General features: G+C 39.3%; 2 protein-coding genes across 18 annotated transcripts in view; one reads left to right on the top strand and one right to left on the bottom strand.

Annotated features, from left to right (window-relative positions):
* Positions 1-12,217, top strand: part of KIF21B (kinesin family member 21B) — a 75,159-nt gene extending 62,942 nt beyond the window's left edge. For 2 of the 4 annotated variants that reach the window (XM_034414736.2, XM_034414737.2), the window contains 7 exons: positions 2,856-2,992; positions 3,387-3,567; positions 4,138-4,302; positions 4,851-4,968; positions 5,633-5,803; positions 6,437-6,633; positions 8,673-12,217. In XM_034414736.2, coding sequence (XP_034270627.1) covers positions 2,856-2,992; positions 3,387-3,567; positions 4,138-4,302; positions 4,851-4,968; positions 5,633-5,803; positions 6,437-6,633; positions 8,673-8,727 — 1,024 coding nt within the window. In that variant the 3' untranslated portion in view covers positions 8,728-12,217. Of the gene's footprint in view, positions 1-2,855; positions 2,993-3,386; positions 3,568-4,137; positions 4,303-4,850; positions 4,969-5,632; positions 5,804-6,436; positions 6,634-7,335; positions 7,548-8,672 lie in introns of those variants that run through there. The other 2 variants (XM_087889569.1, XM_087889570.1) reach the window with 1 other exon arrangement.
* A 2,543-nt stretch (positions 12,218-14,760) lies between these two features.
* Positions 14,761-21,193, bottom strand: part of INAVA (innate immunity activator) — a 42,867-nt gene continuing 36,434 nt past the window's right edge. For all 14 annotated transcript variants that reach the window (XM_034414742.3, XM_034414738.3, XM_087889572.1 and 11 more), the window contains 3 exons: positions 20,945-21,118; positions 18,855-19,578; positions 14,761-15,463 (listed from right to left, as the gene is read on the bottom strand). In XM_034414742.3, coding sequence (XP_034270633.2) covers positions 15,371-15,463; positions 18,855-19,578; positions 20,945-21,118 — 991 coding nt within the window. In that variant the 3' untranslated portion in view covers positions 14,761-15,370. The remainder of the gene's footprint in view (positions 15,464-18,854; positions 19,579-20,944; positions 21,119-21,193) is intronic.

Genomic DNA, 21,193 nt, shown 5'->3' on the forward strand with positions numbered 1-21,193 from the left:
CACTTTAGCCTCATTCACACGGTTTCCTTGTCTTAGCATGACAATATCCTATAGTACTAGCAATTTGCAGAGGACCTGACCTTATGCCAGCATCAGTACCTTACCATCAACCCTCATCTGTGGCATTCTGAAGACAGCTTTAGATGCCCTGTTCTTGAAATGATTTTCCACCTTTTGTCCAGCTCTAAGCCTTCCATCTGGATGATCTATGGAGGATGAGTTACCATTGGAGTCAGCAATCTGCTTGGCTCCAACTTCTGCTGCAGATCTGCTGTAGGACCTCCCCTTCTGTCAGTACTTGGGCTCTGCATCTCTACAGCAATTGGCTGTGAGGCTTGCTGGGGTTTGGGCTTCTGTGGCCATTTGTTTAGGTCAACTTAAGAGACATGGAGCCTTAAAACTGTCTAGCTCATCCTTGGCTTAACACAGATAATTGAAATTGTAATGGAAAGGACAACTCAAATATTTCGGCAGCCAGTAGAAGTCCTGGTTCCTCCTTTCTTTTTCTGATGTAATAATTTACATTTCCCACATGAAAAATTTGACTCTCAAACTCCAGCTCTGCAACATTTACCCAGTAAATGTCTATGGAGATTCTGAGTCATCCAGGTCATGGTTGTCCCGAAGGTGCTTTTTCAAGAGGCAACTGGACTTTCTGAGCTTCTTGGATGAGAAGCGAAACATATTCGAAGAAAAACGAGAAAGTCCAGTTGCCTCTTGAAAAAGCACCTTTAGGATTTATCCAGTAACTGCATCTCAGTCTCTGCTACTCATATCAGGATTACCCCTAGGTGGCAGCCAAAAGACATAGAACTCTCATTTTTTTCTGCCAGCAGTCAGTTGACAGTTTTAAGGAATTTAAATAAGAAAATTCACTCAGTTGATGATGCAGCAGAAAAAAGAAAAATTGTAGTGAATTGAATAAGCATTTATACATGCCAATTGGAAGCATTTTTCACATGATGCATCCATTGTGAGTGGGTTTAGAATTTCAGCAAATAAAAACACCAATCACTGCCCTCAGAATGTTACGTATTAAAATTGTACAGATAACCGTGCAACACAGATCTGTTTCAAGTATATGGGAAAGGTGCACTCTAGGGGCACCAAAATTTTCTCTCAAGTCTAGAACAGGAGGGAAGCATGGCAAAGCAACTCTATGGCCATAATAGATGCCTTTGAATTACATCACACACAAAAAAAGAGGATACTATTTTAATAAATATTAATACACCTAAGGATGACTTAAGAGCTAGTTTGTTGTAGTGGTTAAATTAATCAGCCTAGAAACTGATTTAGGCGTGAAGTTAACTGGGTGACTTTGGGCTAGACAATCTCATTTCTGAGATGTCAAGTCACTTCTGAAATATGTAACCAAAGAAAACTTGTCTGGATACATGAACCTGTCAATGTAATTGCTGTGGTTAGGTATAAGTGATAATAGGCCTGAAGATCTTGAAGCTGCCCATTTGCACGTGAACTATATCAGTAACATATCTCAAAACATACACATAGAGAGATACACACACACACACACACACACACTCACTCACACACACACAAAACATTAGGTGAAAAACATTAAAATATGATGCTTGTTTTTATTTGAAACACAGAATATATTTTCTACGAGTTTCAATTCCCATTCCCTTTCTAGGGATTCCAGAAAAATCTGTTTTTCTGGGCCAGCGTCCAGGACTTTCTTTTTCCTACTTTAACCCCAAAGTCAAATCGTATCTTTTAAAGCCAAAATTGTTGTTACAAAAAAACTTTTTTTATTTGCATATTATATTCTAGTCTCCTATTTGTGAATATTCTATTCTGATCACAAAATTGTGTGCACTTTTTGCACTATGTACAGCATCACCAGAGCGTGATATATTTCATTCATCTATAGCACAGGGTTGAAGCCAATTTTGGCCAGTTTCTCAGTCCCTGTACAGAATGGAAAAAGGGATGAAAAAGAAGAGAACAGAGAAGGGCAAGTTTAAGGCAATTAGAGATACACATTTTTTTCCATTTTGAGGATCTGAGGAGAGCAATGGGTGAAATAACTATGCTATTACTGTATTTAATCAGAGTGAGCAGTGGGCAGTGATGGATTTCTGGGGGGGGCAGATATGAGATTTAAATTGAAAAGTTTAAATGAAAATTTAACCACATGTGTTTGCTTTTGAACCCATTTTTGTTGTTTTCCACCAAAAATGTTAGGAAAATGAGCTGTCATTTCTTGGTGGTGAAATTTCAAAATTTGCCAATGCTTTCTGGGAGCTTTTGAGAGAAAGAGAGATTGAGGACATAAATCTACATCAGTTGCAGGTTGCCATTCTGGGTCTGTAATGTTTAGTTCAGTCTTTTCAAAGCAGTAAAAAACTTTCTGTCAGAAATAATCAATGGAATAGCATCACATATTTTTACTTCATTTGCTTCCATCAGTATATAATAAAACAAACAAGCAAAATGAATATCTTTACATTCTAACCACCTAAACACATTCTAAATACTTTAGCTTCTTTATTGCAAGACCACGTAATAGTTGTTATCACTTTACAGGTGATGATCTAAAGTGCCAATCTTAGGTTATCCTTCTCTGGCATGTCAATATTCACTGGTGAAGTGGCTGCTCCAGAGTAGAATCAGATTCATCACCATCATTTTAGCCATTGCTTATCCACTGCAGGATGAAGGCCTCTTCCACATGTTTCCAACCAATACGATCCTGAGCTTTCTTTTGCCAATTGGACCTGCAATACTTCCTGATGTCGTTCACACTTTCATAAATCAGAAGTTTCATTTTTTTCTACTTAGACAATGTACTTGCACTCTTTTAATTGTTTTGTTTTCTCCCATGCAAGGGGGATCATTAATCCTGTGGGAGGTTCCAGGAGTGCCCGGACAGCACCACTGCAATGCATTTCTGTGGCTGAAGGACACACCAAGCCAGTATTGTGCTTAGATGCTACTGATGAATTGTTATTTTCTGGATCCAAAGGTACGTTTGTCTGGTTTTGATGACCTAGATGCTGGAAGGATTGAACAGTGCTACACACATGTTCTAAAGGGAGTTACAGTTGAATGGATTCTTTGTGGGAACCATATGTCTATTATGATAGCTATAGATTCATACCATAATCCACCTTTTTTGAGGACACATTTTCAGAGTCACCTATACTCCTAAAAATAAGTGGGTGGCAATCTGTAACTGACCTCTATTAAGACAGTTTCAGAATCCAGGTTAAGAAGAATATGTGTCTCCTGGACCAATCAGTTGTGATGGTTTCCATGTTGTTTGTGCATGCCTCTTATAATTTACTGGAGACTAGTAGCTTCTTTTCTCAACAGAGAAGAAAAAGCCATTCTGATTCAGCTTTCTTTCCTTTCCAAAGATCGGAGTTGCAAAATGTGGAATTTAGTGACAGGACAGGAAATTGCATCTTTGAAAGGTCATCCAAATAACGTAGTTTCCATAAAATACTGCAGTGACTCTGGCTTGGTATTCACAGTTTCTACCTCTTACATCAAAGTATGGGATATCCGTGATTCTGCAAAGTGCATCCGTACTCTCACGTAAGTAATCACTGTATTGCATGCTTTACAATCATCTTTCCCAAGATCCCCTATGCCCTTAGGATGTAGTAGGAATACAAATTCCAGATTTCCCAGCTAGAATATGCTGAATGCGCTGAATGAATATTGTGGAAGCTGGAGTGTAACAAACCAGGTGGATAACCATCTGGCTAACATCACATGAAATTTGGCTTTCTTAAGCCAACTGAGAAGAAAAGAGTTAGTCTTATCTTGTTTAAACCCGTTGTTGGCTCTAATCACTTGGGTTAATTAATTCTTATTGCAGAGAAAGATATCAGAAAGCAAGCTATGAGTTACTTTTTCTTTTTGTACTGGACAATTATAACTGCAGTTAGCTATAATTGTAAGATTAAGTAAGATTGTGAGTAAGACAAGTAAGATTGAGAAATAATTTATTCTAGTTATGTGAGTTTGCAGTATGTAAATCAATGGGGATTCTATAGTCTCTTGTAAGGGCAAACATCTACTGTTTTCTCACTGAACTCCATTCATACTTTTGTCAGATATATTTGATGTTTCAGACCCTCCCCCCCTCTCTCTGTCCATTAGCTCCTCAGGCCAGGTGATCACTGGAGATGCCTGTGCTGGGACCACTACCCGGACTATCACCAGTGTGCAAGGCGAACACCAGATCAATCAGATTGCACTTAATCCCACAGGCACCATGCTTTACGCAGCCACTGGCAATTTTGTCCGCATTTGGGAGTTGAACAGGTCAGAAAGAAAACAGAAATCATTTCTTTAACCTGTTTTCCTGTAGTGCATTGGACTATTAGCTTGCTTCCCAGAGTTGTGGATGCTCCATCCCTGGAGGTTTTCAAGAATAGACTGGACAACCATTTGACTAGGATGGTATAATGCTCCTGGCTTTAGCAAGGGGTTGGACTAGAAGATCTCCAAGGTCCCTTCCAGTTCTATGATTTTCTATACATATCATCCCCAGTTAATGGGGACAGTGAGAGATGTAATATGGGATAATATGAGAGACCTACAAATTGTACAGCAGGATAAGCAATCAGCAACTCCTGACACTGCCCACAGTATACAAGTGGTTACCAATGTATGAGAATGCCCAGAAGAGAGAGACAAGGAGTTGGTGAAGTATATTGTCATTGCTTTATGTTTCAGAGAATGTGCATGCTGGGGTTGCCAGTACAGGGAAGGGGCAAAAGAATACTTTTTCTTAGATAAAATCTGCCTATAATGTTTTGATCACTATTGTAGTGTTTGGCTATTTATTGGCTTATTTATATGTTAAATAGGTTTCAGCCTATTGGAAAGCTGACAGGTCACATTGGCCCTGTGATGTGTCTCACAGTGAATAGGACTGCAAGCAATCATGACTTAGTAGTCACAGGATCTAAGGATCACTACATTAAGGTATTATTTAAGTTTTGTTGAGTGTATTAGCATATTCAGGAACATTCTATATTATTGACAGTCTGGTTCCTCTCCTTTCAAATTGTCTGTCTGTCTGTCTGTCTATCTATCTATCTATCTATCTATCTATCTATCTATCTATCTATCTATCTATCTATCTCTGTATCATCTAGAAGAGAAGAGAATTTCTGATCCAGAAGAAAGATGAGGCTGTTCACATTCAGGCAATAGAAATGAAAAATTACTAAAGAGCAAATGAAACCATTCCATTAAGCTCTGCTTGGTCTCACAGTTAGCATTTGCTTGCAACTTGGCTCTATATAAATTCCTGGGAAAGAAATTAATTGAAAACCAAAATAGGAGCTATCCAACAACTGTGATTATAACAATTAGTTCTAATGAATATCTGCATTTAGTTCCCCACTGCATTTCTTACAAAAGATGCAAAATAAGCCCATACCAGCTAACTCATATCTCCGGTTCCAAAATTATTGCATATAATCTTCCTGTTTCAAATTTAATATTGAGAAAGGGAAGATGGTCTTCTTTCTCTATCACTGTTCCTTCATCTTTAACAGCAAAGTGCCATATTGAGCCCAAGGCTTGAACTTGAACAGTGGTCCTTAATTAGCTACTCTTTTTCCTAAGAAGTTCTATTTTGCAGATGTTTGAGATTGCTGAAGGTATCGGTGGGAACATTGGACCTTCCCACAACTTTGAGCCTCCACATTATGATGGGATTGAGTGCCTAGCTATTCAGGGAGACATACTCTTCAGTGGTTCCCGTGACAATGGGATCAAGAAATGGGACTTGGATCAACAAGAACTCATTCAGGTATCAAAATACTAAGCTATGAATCATTGGGGAATAAAAGAGGAGGAGAATTAAGCTTGGAAAGGCAGTGAGAGAAATCAGATGTTTAGGCTAATGTTAAAGATAACATGGCAAAGTGTCCCTCTGTGCTAAGTGTATTAGTGGAATCTGATTTGTACTAATGTTACATTGTAGGAATGAACTACCTTATGTCTAGTGGCACTTTCTGACACACTTCTTCCCTCCACATACAGTTGTGCGGTAGGGTCAGTTGTAGGGTTACCCAGGTTTCCAAAACATATTTGAAGAATGCTTATGTAATTATAATAGAGAAAATATTCCTTTCTACTAAAGGATGCTATACTATTTCAGGGACCATTTGATTCATCCCACTGTCATCTGTTCCATAGCATTAGTACATTAATAGTTAGTGCATTTTCAGGGTATAATTTTTGCCTCTATAGCCTTAGCACATCTTTTCTGTATCACTGATCTCGAAAATCTTGAAAAGTTTCAAGAATTATGAAAAGGGAAACAAATACCTCTTAGTTCAATGTAGTCAACTGAGTTATTTAATCCAATAATTTCCTTCCTTTAATTAGCTATTAGGACAAGACTTGAGCCCTTTCTGATTTACTGTATTCCTGTTTCCAGCAAATCCCTGCACATAAAGATTGGGTTTGTGCTTTGGCCTTTGTGCCCAGCCGGCCGATGCTGCTGAGTGCCTGCCGTGGTGGGACAGTGAAGGTCTGGAATGTTGACAACTTCACACCTGTTGGGGACATCAAGGGGCATGATAGTCCTATCAATGCCATCTGCACAAATTCAAAGCACATTTTCACAGCTTCCAGGTGAGTGTTTAAGTAGAATCCTATTATATCCAGGGAGGGGTTCCAAAAGGCTGTGCCGCCTTGATCCCATGATGTATAATTGATGTGTTCAAGATAATATTGCTTCATTAGAGCCCAAAGACTGAGGGAGGGAGCCAAAGGAGCCACGGGTGAGTGACTGACTGTTCATCAAGTGCCACTTTCTATAGTGCTGCAGCCATTGACTGTTCATCTTTAAGCCAAAGAAGAATTTTTTATGAGAGTTGTTTTGTTTATAGCTTCTTCATATAATGCCATTATGAGTGAATAGCCACCTTCAATGATCCCAAAAAGAAATCCTGAAAGAATGTAGTATTGTTATCTGAATAGCTTACTGAATCAGACAATGCATACTTGATTAAGGCAGTTTTAAATGTTTTTTCTATATATTCAGAAACCAGGAGCATAGCAGTGGGGATTCTTGGTAGCCTGCCATTATAAGACATGATTCTTCTGGCAAAGCTGGGGTTGGAAAACAAGCAAGCGCTCAATGCTTGGCAGAAGTGCATCTCCTGGGGGGGGGAGGGAACGGGTGGGAACAACTAAGAATACATCATTCACTTTCTTCCCTAAGGCAATCTCTGATCTCCACTTTTCCGACCATGTTTCTTTTTTTCCTTTTCTGTTTTCCTTTTTCTCTTCTTCTTCTCCTTCTCTTTCTGTTTCTCTTTCTCTATGCCACAGTGACTGTCGGGTAAAGTTATGGAATTACGTGCCTGGGCTCACCCCCTGCCTTCCACGACGCGTCCTTGCCATCAAGGGCCGTGCCACCAGTCTGCCTTGATCTTCCTCCTTCTTCTCTACTCTCCTGCTTACTTTTTCTTGCTGTGTTCTCCCTCCCTGCCTCTCTTTGTCTTCCCTGTCCCTCTCTCTGGGAGCTGATTTCAGCTGCTTCTTGACGGTATGCAATGCTTACTTGCTTTTCTTTCCTTTGAAGGGACAGTAAGTGAAGGTGTCTTCTAAGAGAGAATTCATTCCCTATTTTACCTCCTAAATGGGCATCCTAAATGCACCTCCTATTCTTCCCTAACTTTGCCAATTTGGTTCCAATGTCAAGTGGTCTGTGCTTTACTTGGAAACCTGTTATACTGAAATAAGTTTAAAGTTGCTCCTAGTAAAATCAGTTCAGGGTCAGTGTGTTGAGGGACAATTGGGTTCCAGTAAGGTACTTCCAATTCACTGCCTGGTTTTTGCAGTATGAGAACCAGTCAGTGTGATATAGTAATGAAAATGTTGGACTACAGATGAGGAGATATAGATTCAAACCACCCTCAGGTTTGTAAGTTCTCTGAGTGACTTTGGGTCACTCTCTCTCTCTCTCAGCCCAAGCTGTTGCTAAGAGGATAAAATGAATGGAAAGCCATCAGTAAGCCATCTGGATTTCCCAGAGGAAATATGGAATAGAAATCTAGTTTAAAAATTAAGATCTCTGGGCCTCCCCTCTACATGTATCAGAATAGAATAATGAGCTCAAGAGTAGTTTCTAGGCCTTTGGGTGTCACAGATAGGTGAAAGATGGGAGAGACCTAAAACTTCTCTATAGGCAGTTTAAAATAATAGTATCCAAACTAATGTAAAATGTGTTTTAGTGAACCTGCTTTATAAAACTATGCTTAAATTAGTCAATTTTATGTTGAAGGAAAAGCAGTTATATGGGGGGCGAGGTTAAATTACCTCCAGATCTGCCAAATCTGATTTATTCCCTGAGTTGCAATTTGCAATAAAATGGCATCTTCAGGGAGAAATAGAAAGTATTGCAGATAAGCAGAATGATGGCTTATATCAGGAAAGCACCAAAGGACTCAGATCAGGGACCCCTGTAGTTCTTTTCCTTGAAAATGAAAATGTGCTGGTATGCCATTTTAAAGTATACCATTTTAAAGTACATTTAATGTAATAGATAATTTGGCTTTTAGTTTTTTTCTGTTTCTCACTTCATGTAATGCTTTGGTTTCAAATGTACAAGCTTTGTTTTTTTACTGATATTCCTCACATTCTTATCCTTTTACCTTTATTCCCAGTGACTGCACAGTGAAGCTCTGGAGTGCGAGGAAGCTACTGAACAGCACAAACTAGAAGTTGAGAAAAAACAGCTATGATCTTAAGAAGACTAAGATGGAGCTTGGCTAGGAAGTAGCATTTAATCTCTCACACCCAGGGCTTCAGGATGAGATGGGTGCCTGGTTTTCTGACAAGTACATGGGTTGGAGAGGGCAAAGGAAGTCTCCTTTTCCGTTTACATGTTCAAGTCTCCTTCTCTGTCAGATGTCTATGGTGGCAGCCATGGTAAAACAGAGCCAAAAAAGAAGACAAAATTAGGTGCCGAGGTTCTTTCAGCCAGAATCCATCTGACAAGTCTACAAAATAGGGTGTTTTGAAAAAAAGGAGTCAAAATATTTTATAAATCAGAATTAGATTTTTCATCCTTGTATAATTAAACGAGGCTTTCCCATGGTTTCCAGTTCTCCAGGAACTGCCTATATCCTGATTATGCCCATAAGACGTTACAGTGAAAATAATTAAGAGAGAAAATCAAGGGTTACCAGTTGATGGTTTTGTTTTAGGGCAGGGGTCTCCAACCTTGACAACTGTCCGCCAGGCTTAACATTGCCAAGGTTGGAGACCCCTGTTTTAGGGGGTATTCCTTGTTCTAGTTGGTCTTTCAAGAGGATTTATGAAGTACTGACTTTTATTTCTTACGTTTATCTGTGAATTGCTATTTGTTTTCTTTTTGAAAGGGGGAAGGATTGGAGGAGAATGCAAGAAAATGAGCCACTTTAATTTGAGCACATAATGTAGTGATTCTCAGTGGTCAGTATAGATTCAGAATTGGCCAGAGGTTTTCTATTTCATTTGCCAAATACTCTTGAAGTTGATTTTCCCAGATTCCTGGAATGACAGTATTAAAAGAAAAAAGACAACTAACAATTGTATGATACAGAGCGATATATTTAGTAACTGATTTGATGAACTTTGAGAACTTCAGAAGGGTTGTTGTTTCCTGAATACCAGTTATAAAGCTGGATGTTTTTTTTTCTAAATGTTAGATAAGCAACAAGAAAGAGAGACCTAAACTGATTAAATACATTTGGGATTCTCCTTCATGCCATCATTTGGCAATTCCAGCAAAGAAGTAACCTGGACATGCCACTTTCTCTTCCCATTCTCAAATTATTATATTTCGGTAACAAAATGGCAGCGACTGCAGAAATCAACTGTCCCCTATCACTGGAAAAAGGACATTTTTCCTCCTCCTTTGTCTGGGAACAGAAAAAATGTGGAACCTTCCCTTCCAGCTTTCAAACAGGGTAAGGAAGATTTGAAATGCTAAGCACAAGGGTGTTGCAATGCATTCCTGTATTACTGGGGAGATAATGAGCCTGCCGCTCTTAATCTCACCCCCAGCATCTTTTTGGTTGTTGTTGTTTACATCTTTTTCAAACATTCACATTTCCATGTCACAATAAGGAGCAAACTGATAAAAGTTGATGCTCTGTGTTTAGAAACTTGAATTTTTCACAGGATATTGTTCACTGCACTTGATTTTTAGCAGCAAACATTGGCTTAAGCCCTCGAAGATCCATCACTGCGTAGAAGCTTTCATCTGTGTGCAATGTAGCAGGGCTGTCCAAGCCTCTCTGAAGGATTGATCAAGCACTCTTCACATTGTTATAGGATTCATCCTTAAAACTTTTAACTTGTGTTGTACTCTTCCATCAGAGGACCGAGGATTTAAACTGATCACTCAGCAGCAGACTTGGGAAAGCCATTCGCTAGTAGGGAAATATGGACCAGCAGGTTAAAGCAATTTGCTTTCTGGATGCTTTGGATCTTTCTACAGCTCTGCTTTTAGTTTGTAGGAGTCTTTGCTCTACTGCCTCCGTATTAGGTTGGAATTCTGTCCATTCATTTGTGTTATGAAAATCCCTTTCTCTACACTTAAGCTGCTGATTCTTCCATCCAAGTGGAAAGTTGCATTGTAATTCTAAATAGGTGTTCAAATGATTCTGTGTTTTGTCTTGTGCAATTGGGGGTAAGGGGAGGGGGGGTAGCAAAGAGAGGTGTGTGACTGCGATTTTAAGAGGGTGAGAGCTTGTTTTGAGTTAACCTACCTCATGGTTCAAGGTGTTTTCTCATTTTGTTGTGTTTTTTTTTTTTTGTTGTTGTTAATAGAACTTGAATTGATCTGGGAAACACACAGTTTCACTGGTCCCAATTTCTAAGCTCAAGAGGAGAGTATGATGAAAGGAAGCTGGCCTCTGTGTAATCTCAGAGGGAGCTTTTACATATTAAGGCTGCACTGTGTTTACTGCATCTTGGTGTTTTTTGCAGCCTTATTTTAACTCAGCACTCTAAACTGAGTGGGGAGGTGGGTCATACGATTCCAAGATTGGAAGAAGATAATCTTCCAGAAAATCAGCACAATCTTTATTTCTGCACATGGAACCCAAATTGTTTTTTTTATTGTTTTTTGGGTTTTTTTTGCTATTTACTGAAGTTTGTGATCCCCTTTGAATGTTTTTGCCTGCAGAAATCTTTGAATAGATTGTGAATTAGCTCAGCATTCTCCATTGACTTATGTTATTTGTTTAGAACGAAGAATATGAAGCATACAAAAGTTAATATTCAGTATTTGTGTAAATCTATCTGCCAGGGGATACTTTTTATAGGTTAAATAAAGGATTGTGTGATTTGTGGTCCTCCAGAAGTTCAGCTTCCATCTTTCCTCACTTAGCCAGTTCAGATTCAAGAAAAGTTAGTGGAAGCCACACATTCCTTCTTAAATTACTGCCCATATTTGCCATAGAGTTCTGGGTGGCTCTTTCTTTCTTATCCTTTGGCACCGGGTTATTCTCCATTTTTTGGGGAGGGGAGGGTGAACCTTGCCTCTTTTAATACTTCTGATCCCATGGATGTAGTAGAAGGGGAATTAAGCTGATTTATTGGGTTTAATAAGTATAATTTACCCTACTGTTGATTGTACTTGAAGCACATAATTGAGAGGATACAAAATAAGCAACAATGGACATTTCATCTCTCTCATAATTTTCAAAAACTGAACAACAGGTTACCGTAATAAGACTAATGAGACTAATAATGGTTTTGCAGCTCTGCAAGGATGTTTTAGAACATGTTATCATGCTGTCCCTAAGGCTAAACTCTCAGTTTAAGAAGCCTACTGATTGTGTACTAATGTACACCAGCCACCTCAGTCTAGGGTTGGGACGATTGTTTTAGTTGCAGTCCCAGCATTACCTGGATGTGACCAGGTTGAAATTTTGTTTCAAACAACAGGTGCCTTTCCTTATCCTGAAAGGTCGGGTTTTTTACCCATAGAAAACACTGGTGCTTGTCTGGGGCTTCTGTGAGGGCTGTGTCATCTGGCAAAATGGTATTAAGTGTGAATGTGTGTGTGTCTGTGTGTGCGTGTGTGCATGTAAGGATACAATGTATGTAATATTTTATACCTCTGTGTAAATAATGTAAGTTATTTAAAGTTTCTGATGTACATGGTTTTCCAATGAATGTTTTTGTTCCTCCTGGTAATAAATTTATTCAACTGAAATCCCAAGTCTGGTTTTTACATTAAAAGTCTAATGCAAAGTTTTTTTAAAAAAAATTAAATCGGAAGCTTGCGGGTTTGAGAAGTTGGATCCCTGAGCTATTACAGAACAAATGCAAGGATTAAAAATAGCGAAGAACTTGGAAATAGCCCTGAGCAGACATGGAGAACTTCAGTCTCAGAGGCCTAATCTGATAAAGTAGCTCACAGTCCTCCAGTATCCCTTACCATTCGTTCCTTGCATAGAAAGTTTTCTGCATAGGGAATGGCCTTGAAGGGAGAAAAATTAACTTTAAAAAGACATTTCTCTTTCCCAAACGCTTATCGCGTTCTAACATCTATGTCAATGATGGCTAACCTTTTCGCCATCGTGTGCCAAAAGTGGGGGGAGTGGGGGCGGTCACGCACCCATGTGCCCACACCCATAATTTAATGCTTCCCCGCGCATGCGACACCCCTGCACTCCCCCCGCTTTTGACACGCAATGTCAAAAAGGTTTCCAGTAGATCTGGTAGGCCTGTTTTTCATCCTCCCCAGGCTCCAGAGGCTTTCTTGGAGCCTGGGGAGGGCAAAAATGGCTTTTCCCACCCCCCTGGAGGCCCTCCGGAGGCCAGAAACAGCCCGTTTCCTGACTTCTGGTAGGCCTGGAAGGCCTGAAAATCAGCTGGCCAGCGCATTCATTCATGCTGGAGCTGAGCTAGGGCAATGCTCACATGCCCACAGATATGGCTCCACGTGCCACCTGTGGCACGCGTGCCATATGTTCGCCATCACGGATCTATGTGTTCAGGCAAAATTATCCCCTCCTCCAATTTTCAAATGAAGAATACAACAGAAAGTTTACACTTATTCTAAGGTAGCAGGCTTATTACTCTTTTAATGTTTTCTAGACTATTAAACTATTCCTTGAGTGCACAAAACCAGAAGTGTGAAAAGTGAGATGAATGATACAAAAACATTTCTAGTGATTAGGAATGAAGCAGCCCCATGACGCTCAAAACCACTTGTCAGCTCCAGCGTGCCTTCTCATTTCTGGGTCATGTGGGAGGGAGCTGTGCGTGTGATTGGTTGGTTGGTGCTTATAGTTTAAAAGGTGGTAGGGAGCATGGGCGAGTAGCCCTAAAAAGATTTTCCTTTTGCGATTGTCAGTGCGTGCCAGAAGAGAAGTAAAGCAGGCAGTAACAAACCAGGTTCGTGTTTGACTGTGTTCCTTTCTTTTTCTTTTCGTGTGTAACCTGACACCACTGTTGTTATACAAATTGCCTTTTGTAAATCATTCAGTGTTCACAAAGACTTCTTTTCAGAGGTCTGGGCAATATAGATTCTAGGTTGGGCTGAATCAAACTCAATGCAATTTTTAATATAAAGTAGAAGTGAAATAGATTTTTTCCATAGGTATTAGTTTTCACTTTGTGGAAGAAAAAAAAAAGTTTGAAAAATGGACAAGTTTGAATTCTGACATACAGAGTAATTGAGGTAAGAAAAATGTCATTTGAAGAAGCTGAATTCTAATACTTATATAAAATTACAATTACTAGCAAAAGGCTGTCTTCTGGTTCTCTTTCCCCTTCATATCTTAATGACATGTCATCAGAACATTGCCGACAATTTTTTAAAATAATGTAAATAGGTTGAACATTTCCTTAGCTTGATTTCTACTTTTAATGAAGCCAAAAGGCATAGAAAAACCGGAAAATAGTTGGCAGTACTAATAATTTACCAAAACTTAGAACTGTAGTATATACCCTTGAGAAGGATTGAATATTATTTCTACCTTTTAGGCTAAACTTTGCTGTAAGGTTATACAGAAAATACTGCAGGAGGGAAAATGTTCAATCCAAGTGTTTTGGATTGGTTGCGGCTTGGTAGGAACAAAACCCACATTTCCATTGGCTAAAGTTTCTGCTAAAACAGCATTCAGAGGGATTGTGGAGTAATTTTTATACAGTGGGATACTTTGCCCTCTTCTTCTCTTGCCTTCGCTCAGCTACCATCACGAAGTTCCAATGTGGCACTGGCCCACCTGATTCTGATCTTTCCAGTGCCTTCTCTGTCCTCTTACATTGTCACTGTCACAAGTTTGCACATGCCTTCAAACTTGGCTTTTTCCTGCTTCTCCCCTCCCTGACCAACATCTACCCAGAGGAACCATGTTTTAGTCCATCTTTGGAACAAAACAGCCCAACAAGTGTTTCCAATTAGGCACAGATCGCCACAGGTTAGCTACTCCACACATTCGTTGCTCAACTCTAAGATTGCTGAGTTTATTGTTGAATTACCGTATGAACCTATGAGACTAGTTTCTGGCTGGCTCTGCGTATGTCTTTATGTAAACCATCTTGTTTCTTGCAAAAGAGGTCAGTAAATAGCGACTTGTTTTCCTACAGCCGATAAACCAGTCATTAATCTCTTCTGCAATAAAATTAAAGCTGGTTGTCTGGCTCAGTGCTAGATGATTATCAGCTATGTGACATGCAATTTGTTCTATATAGGCAACCCCGGTTCCATAATTTAATGAGGATTGCATACAAAAGTTGAGCGATAAGTTTTAGTTCATCCATCAAAATGGACCTCTTTTTAATACAAAATTCCATTAAAACTGAAAATAAGGATTCATACACAGGTCCACAGATTTGTGAATTACATTAGTCTAAAGAAAGGCAGAATAACAGAACAGAGCATGAAGTACCATTGGCTGCATTGGGTAGCTTTCTTTCGGAACAAAGAAAGCAAATCCAGTAATTGGGAAGGAACCTGGGCAGGTACACATACATTCTATTTCCACCAGAAAGTAAGTTGTAGTCAGAAATAGCTCTGACTACAAAAATCCTACACTAATTTCATTTCCATAATCTATAGACACTCTAAAGTTGTTTCCAGCACAGACCTAAGGGAATAAATAGGCAGACAAACCCTAATTACTTTGATTTATATTTCACATAATACAAGAAACATAAATTCTGTTGTCATCAGTACACTGTTTCAATTCATCATAGGAACACGGTCTCACGTAACTTGCAGAACAAGTCCCAAAGTTTCTCTTCCAAATAGAAGGAGCACAAGGTGCAAGAACGTGTCAAGACTTGAATTAAGGCCTCTTCTTCCCCTCCCAGACAAGGGCCTAAGAGGTAATCATCCTGCTCATGCTTCCAGGGTCTAAACCTGAGTAATGATTTCTCCATTTTCCGGGACGTAGACCTGCACAGGGGCTCCTTCAGGAGAGCGTTTGAGGATATGGATACGAGGTACCTGAAAGTTCAAAAGAAAACCTTTAATAAAACTGTTATTTTTAGCAGGGCTTCCCATTACCTATTTACTCTATTACCACTACAATTCATCTATTTTATTTTTATTTAGCGTAAGGCATCTGCAGAGAGTCAGGAACGACTAGCACATATGTGCAAGGGGAACCTTTACCTTTACTTTATCTGCAGAGAACATGCAATCACCGATATACAAATTTAGTTTAAATAAAGCATCTCTGTGTGTGTGTGTGTGTGTGTGTGTACACACGCACACAAACACACACACTACAATATAGGAGATAAAATATTAAGATAAAACCATAATAAAATCACCATAACATGAAGCTATAGAATTCAGTGGGATAGACGTTATAATTCACTATCTAAGGAAGCTAACCATCTGTTTCTATTAAGAAATTAATTTATTAAAAGAGGGGGAAAGTATGTGACAAATGGAGATAATTACATTACCTTCTGCCTTAAACTGTGTGCCCAACAGCCTGCATGTTAACATCAAGACTAATTTAGAGAAGATGGCATAACAGATGGACCATTCCTATGTACTCCACTGCTAAAATCAGTAGCACCTCTTAGGAGAAAATTCAGGAACATGGCAATAGAGTAGCTACTCTAGCTGGCTGCATGGGTCTTACAGATCACTAATTTATGTTTTAGAATTTCCCATTCTACTTGCAGTGCTGTGCAGTCAAACAACTATGGATATGAGAGCTCAGGAAACATCAAGAATTGGAAATGTCTCTGCTAATCTGTTATTATCTAAAATACTTCACAACTGAAGTGAAACCCATCAGGTTTCTATTCATTCACAGTCAATGGCCCGAATATCAGGCGAATGTCAGCTACATTAGCCTGTTGTGGCAAATTCAAGAAGCACTGGGAGAATTTTAAAGACTAGCATATGTAATATAAGCCCATTTAATGTGATGCTCACACTGTGTAAGCAGTATTTCTCAGGCTGATAAACATGAAGCAGATTTCATGCAGTTGGATTCTAAGTTTGTGCCTAGAATTCTTAACTCCAAAGCTCACAAACCAACCCATCCAGTTAAGTACATGATTTTAATAGTGGACTTTCAGGACTGGTGGTAGAGCATTGTGAAGGGTTACTCTCCCATGACATTACTGCATGGCTTCAGCGTTCTACTTAAAACAGATTAGAAAAAAATGCAATGAGCTGTTCAAGAACCTGCCTTTCTAGCTCATGCAACCACTTCCTAGGATAACAATTTTGCAGCTCTGTTTCAAAGGAGTGGAAGGTAAGCATTAGGGATTATGAGAGGAGGAAACCAAGGGCAAGCTCACACTTGCATGGTGTGGGCCTGCGCTGCAGGCAAGGGAGATGTCCAAGGAGATGAAAGTTTTACTCCTTATGAAACATTCACACATCTGAAGGGGGAAAAAAATATAGAACAAACAAAAAATGATCCATACCGCACAGATTCCTTTCAATGACTACTTTTCTGAAAGTAGGTAGTGAAAGCATTCCCAGAATCCTCTGCCATGGCAAAGATAAGAGATACTCCCTCAAGTCCAACTTGACAACTGGTGACTACATGGCAATGGTCAGAAATTGGGATCATTTTTGTCAATCACACAAAATTTGCCCCTGCCTTCTTTCAGGACAACTTTTTCAACTTTTCATTCTAGTTTACAGCCCTGCATTGCTTGGTGATCTGGAACCTGACTAATAACCAGGTCTGATTTTGTGTGGCCATTTGAGATCAACCAAATTAAGCTTATCTGGCAAGGCTTTTGCCATAACCCTCAAAAGCAGCTTTTTCATCAGATGCCCTTCAGATGAATTAGCATGGAATTGTGGGAGTGGAAGACCAAGTCTCCAGAGGACACTAGGTTCAGAAAGGCTGCTCAAAACAAAGGAGCCTATGTGCAATTTAACCATTTCCCACCAGTTTCAGATAAACTTAAACTGAACAATAGATATGATTTATCAAATCAGGGATGAGTTCAGTAAAAGTACAGTGGGCAAAATTTAGTGATTATCATCTGATCATTTCAGTCTTTGTCATAGGCTTAAGTAACCCCATTGACATTGATGACCCGTAAGTGTCCTGAACATCAACTCCTCCTCCTGTATATCTGTATATATCTCTTACTTGGAAAAGGACATTTTAAAATATTGTTTTAGGAAAGGTGGTATCACAAGCACAATACTGATATTTGTAGCTCAGGGTTGAACTGCGTGGTCCTTGCATATACGTTCTGTGAGCTTGGTTGTTGTCTTGCAAACATTTCATTAGTCAACTAAATAACATCATCTGTGTTGATGATGTTTATCTTGTCTGCTAATGACACATCTGCAAGAAAACAACCAAACTCACAGAACATCAACAACTCTGAAGCACAATATTAGAAGGCACAGCTCTAATATTAAAGAACTGGCTGTTTTCTCAGGCCCTGGGCTAAGGTGGATGAAGCCCTTTGTGGTGTGCTTGTGTATGTTTTTGAGTTGTTGGCAGACTTTGCTCTTTGCTCTTCTTTTTTATTTACCTTCTTTTTTTTATTTGATTTCTTAATCTATAATTTTTTTAAAAAAATTGCTACATAGTGATTATAGTGTCAGGTAGCACATATAAAATTAATGCTAAAATAACCTGAATATCGTGAATGGAGAGAAAAACAGAAAAGGGAAGAGAGTAGATAGAAATATATGCAGATTCTAACAGATTTTACAAATATGAAGCTGTCATATCATAAAGCCTATTCTACATAAATAAATTAGCTTGCTTATAAAAGTATGCTTTGTTATGTAGTTAAAAAGTATGGTTTACACAAACAAAAATGAACCTAAAGTAATATCCTCACTGTTGGTGGTGATTATAGTGATTTACTTCTTTTGACTCTTGATTTTGATTATTTTATAAATTTCACATATCATTTAAAACAAAAATAATTGGACATTTTCGTAAGCTCTTTTTCTCATGTATTCCAAATTTGGGGAGGCAGTTGGAGAAGATTTCCAAAAGGAATAAAAAGCAATTTTTTTTCCTTGATAATTTCCTGGCTTGCATATTTATATCCAAAAGGAATATGCATTGGTGGTAGGTAGCATCATGGGTTGTTCTCCATTTTTGTTGGCACTCATCAAATTCAGTAGAAAGCACTCCTCCACCATTTTTTCCATTTACTTAAGTTTAGTTGTTTTTTCTTGTGTATCCAGATGGTATAAGCCAGGAATGGAGAACCCACACTAACTTGGCTCTGTGGATTTTTAAAAGTTCAACAACACTGGCTAACTTAACCCATTACTTTGTTTACCGTCCTTGCTGTAGGAAAGCTGCCAGGTTGGGGCAAAGCAGAGAGAATTAAGAAGATGCTGGTTCCCCTCTCCCTAGAGAGCTGCTCTTTATTCTTACCTGAATTGTATGCCCCAAGGAACACGGAGAATGCAATTCTCTGCCTGGCATACTGCGCACACGGAAAGTTCCTTGCCTATCCAGCGAATGTGGACGCGCGTTGCGCAGCCGGGTTCGTTCGTGCCAGGATTTTAACTCTTCTGTCACTGCCGCCTTGGAGAGAACCCGTGGACCCACTGGAACAAAGTCCTTCAGGGATGGCGTACGAACTACCCTGCTGTGGGATACAACTGACCTGTGGAATTTAACTGGCACCGTTTCTTCCTTGTAGGCAAAGTGAGCTGAGTTGCCAGAGAGAAAAGATGGCCGACCACGGCAGAGCTCTCTCCCAGCAGTCAGGTGGCTACTGGGCACATGTTCTGTGGCAGGAAAAAAGCCTGGCCCTGAACGCAGGTTCTGAGGACACAGACGGTGGTATTCTGCTTCTTGTCCCTTGCAGACCTGGCTATGGAACAGCTGCGTTGGCTCCTCCTTGGACACTATAGATGCCGGCTTCATAAAGGAAATGTCTGGGCTGCTGCTGCCGGCAGATGTTGTGTAAGAGATGCTGGAGACATCTGAACTGCTATCTTCTGAAGCAGAGTGAAAATTGGCTTTCGGAGCAGGGTTGGTGTTTGATGCAGAGAAACAGAACTCAGGGACAGTCACGGTATAGTAGGTGGGGCGTCGCCTGGGTAGTGCACTTCTTCCACGGGATTCCAAACTTTCCCGAGTGGAACATACCCTGTGGGGCCAGAATAAACTAGTTAAGGCTGCAAATGTCAGGAGCAATTGTTTGATTCTGGGAAAAAGTGGGAACATGACACTATCTTCTCAAAACCTTGAGTAGCTTAATACAAACATTCATGACACATGGAGTTCAGAACTTCCATACATTTAATTCTGTCTGCTATTCATTCTACTTATGACTGGCCTTTCCTATCTCATCTCATGCCTAAGCCATAAATGTCCATTTAAACCATGGGTGCCCAAACGTGGCAACTTTAAGACTCATGGACTGCATCTCCCAGAATTCCCCCGCCAGAAGTTGTGGGACTTGAAGTCCACAGGTTTTAAAGTTGCCATGACTGGATACACCTGTTTTAAGGAAATGTTTAAGGGTATATTTCTGACTTTTTTAGTGGATAACTTACTTTTTTATTTTATATACACTGGGCTCCGGACGACCCCTGACCTCCGCACCTTCCGTGCTGACCTAAAGACATGGCTCTTTCAGCAAATTCCCTGATCTGCCGTGCATTTTAATTTGGGGCATTTGGGGTTTTTAAATCGGATTTTAACATTTTAATTCTATTTATTGTTGGGTTGTTTTATGATGTGAGCCACCCCGAGTCCCTCGGGAGAAGGGCAGCATATAAATATGACAATATGACAATAAATAAATAAATAAATAAATAAATAAATAAATAAATAAATAAATAAATAAATAAATAAATAAATAAATAAATATGGAACTATGAATAGGGTCAAGTAGAAACATATTTATATTCAAAGTTTCACCTTTCTTTCACATCTCTCATTTCAGGACAATATGCCATGTATAGTTCTCTCCATTCCAATCAAAATTTTGCAATTTTAAATCCCCTCCAATGTCCATCTATTTGTTCATTTTATTATTTATTTTGCTTATAATATTTATTCTGTTGGCCTCCTCCTTCTAGCTGACGGTATTCGCTAAACACTATTTTCTCATGCAAAGCTACCTTCAGATGCATTAAAGACTAGAAACTTTTTTTAAAATGAAAGCTACGATTCTCAAGGCTCTGTATTTTGGGACATACATAAAGGTCTGCAAGAACTTAATTTATTCTTGCTACAATATACTTTTAAAGTGTCTGCTTGTTGTCAAAATCCACTGTTGGATTAGGCAAGGTAATCATAGAAATCTGACAGCAGAAAAAGACCTAGTGGTCGATTGAGTCTTCCCTTTGAGTTTATTTATTTGTAATTATTATTTTTATATTTTATATTTTAATTTTTGTCAGATGATGGATGTGTTTATCACAAGCAAGTTTAAACTCCATGTTTGAAGCATGTTAAACCATAGGAATACTTCAATATACTGTAGCTAAAGCTTTGTAATATAGTACCTTATCAGCTGAGACTGTCCTCTCCTTCCCGGGAATTCTGGGGTTGGAGGAGCACTGGAACCAGCCTGTCTTCTTACTTCCAGCTTCCTAGGAGGATCTAAGTGACACAGATGTGTCTCAACTGCCCTGTGAATGGAAGGGCTGGGTGCCGGTGGGGACATTATGCTTGCTGTGCTATAACAGAACACAATGAGATAAAAAGTAAGAAATGGTTTTTCTGTCTACTTTCCAGTTATCATTATTTTTCTA

The sequence above is a fragment of the Pantherophis guttatus genome, chromosome 3, assembly GCF_059756535.1.
Source record: "Pantherophis guttatus breed Tessera chromosome 3, ASM5975653v1, whole genome shotgun sequence".
Taxonomy (NCBI): Eukaryota; Metazoa; Chordata; class Lepidosauria; order Squamata; family Colubridae; genus Pantherophis; species Pantherophis guttatus.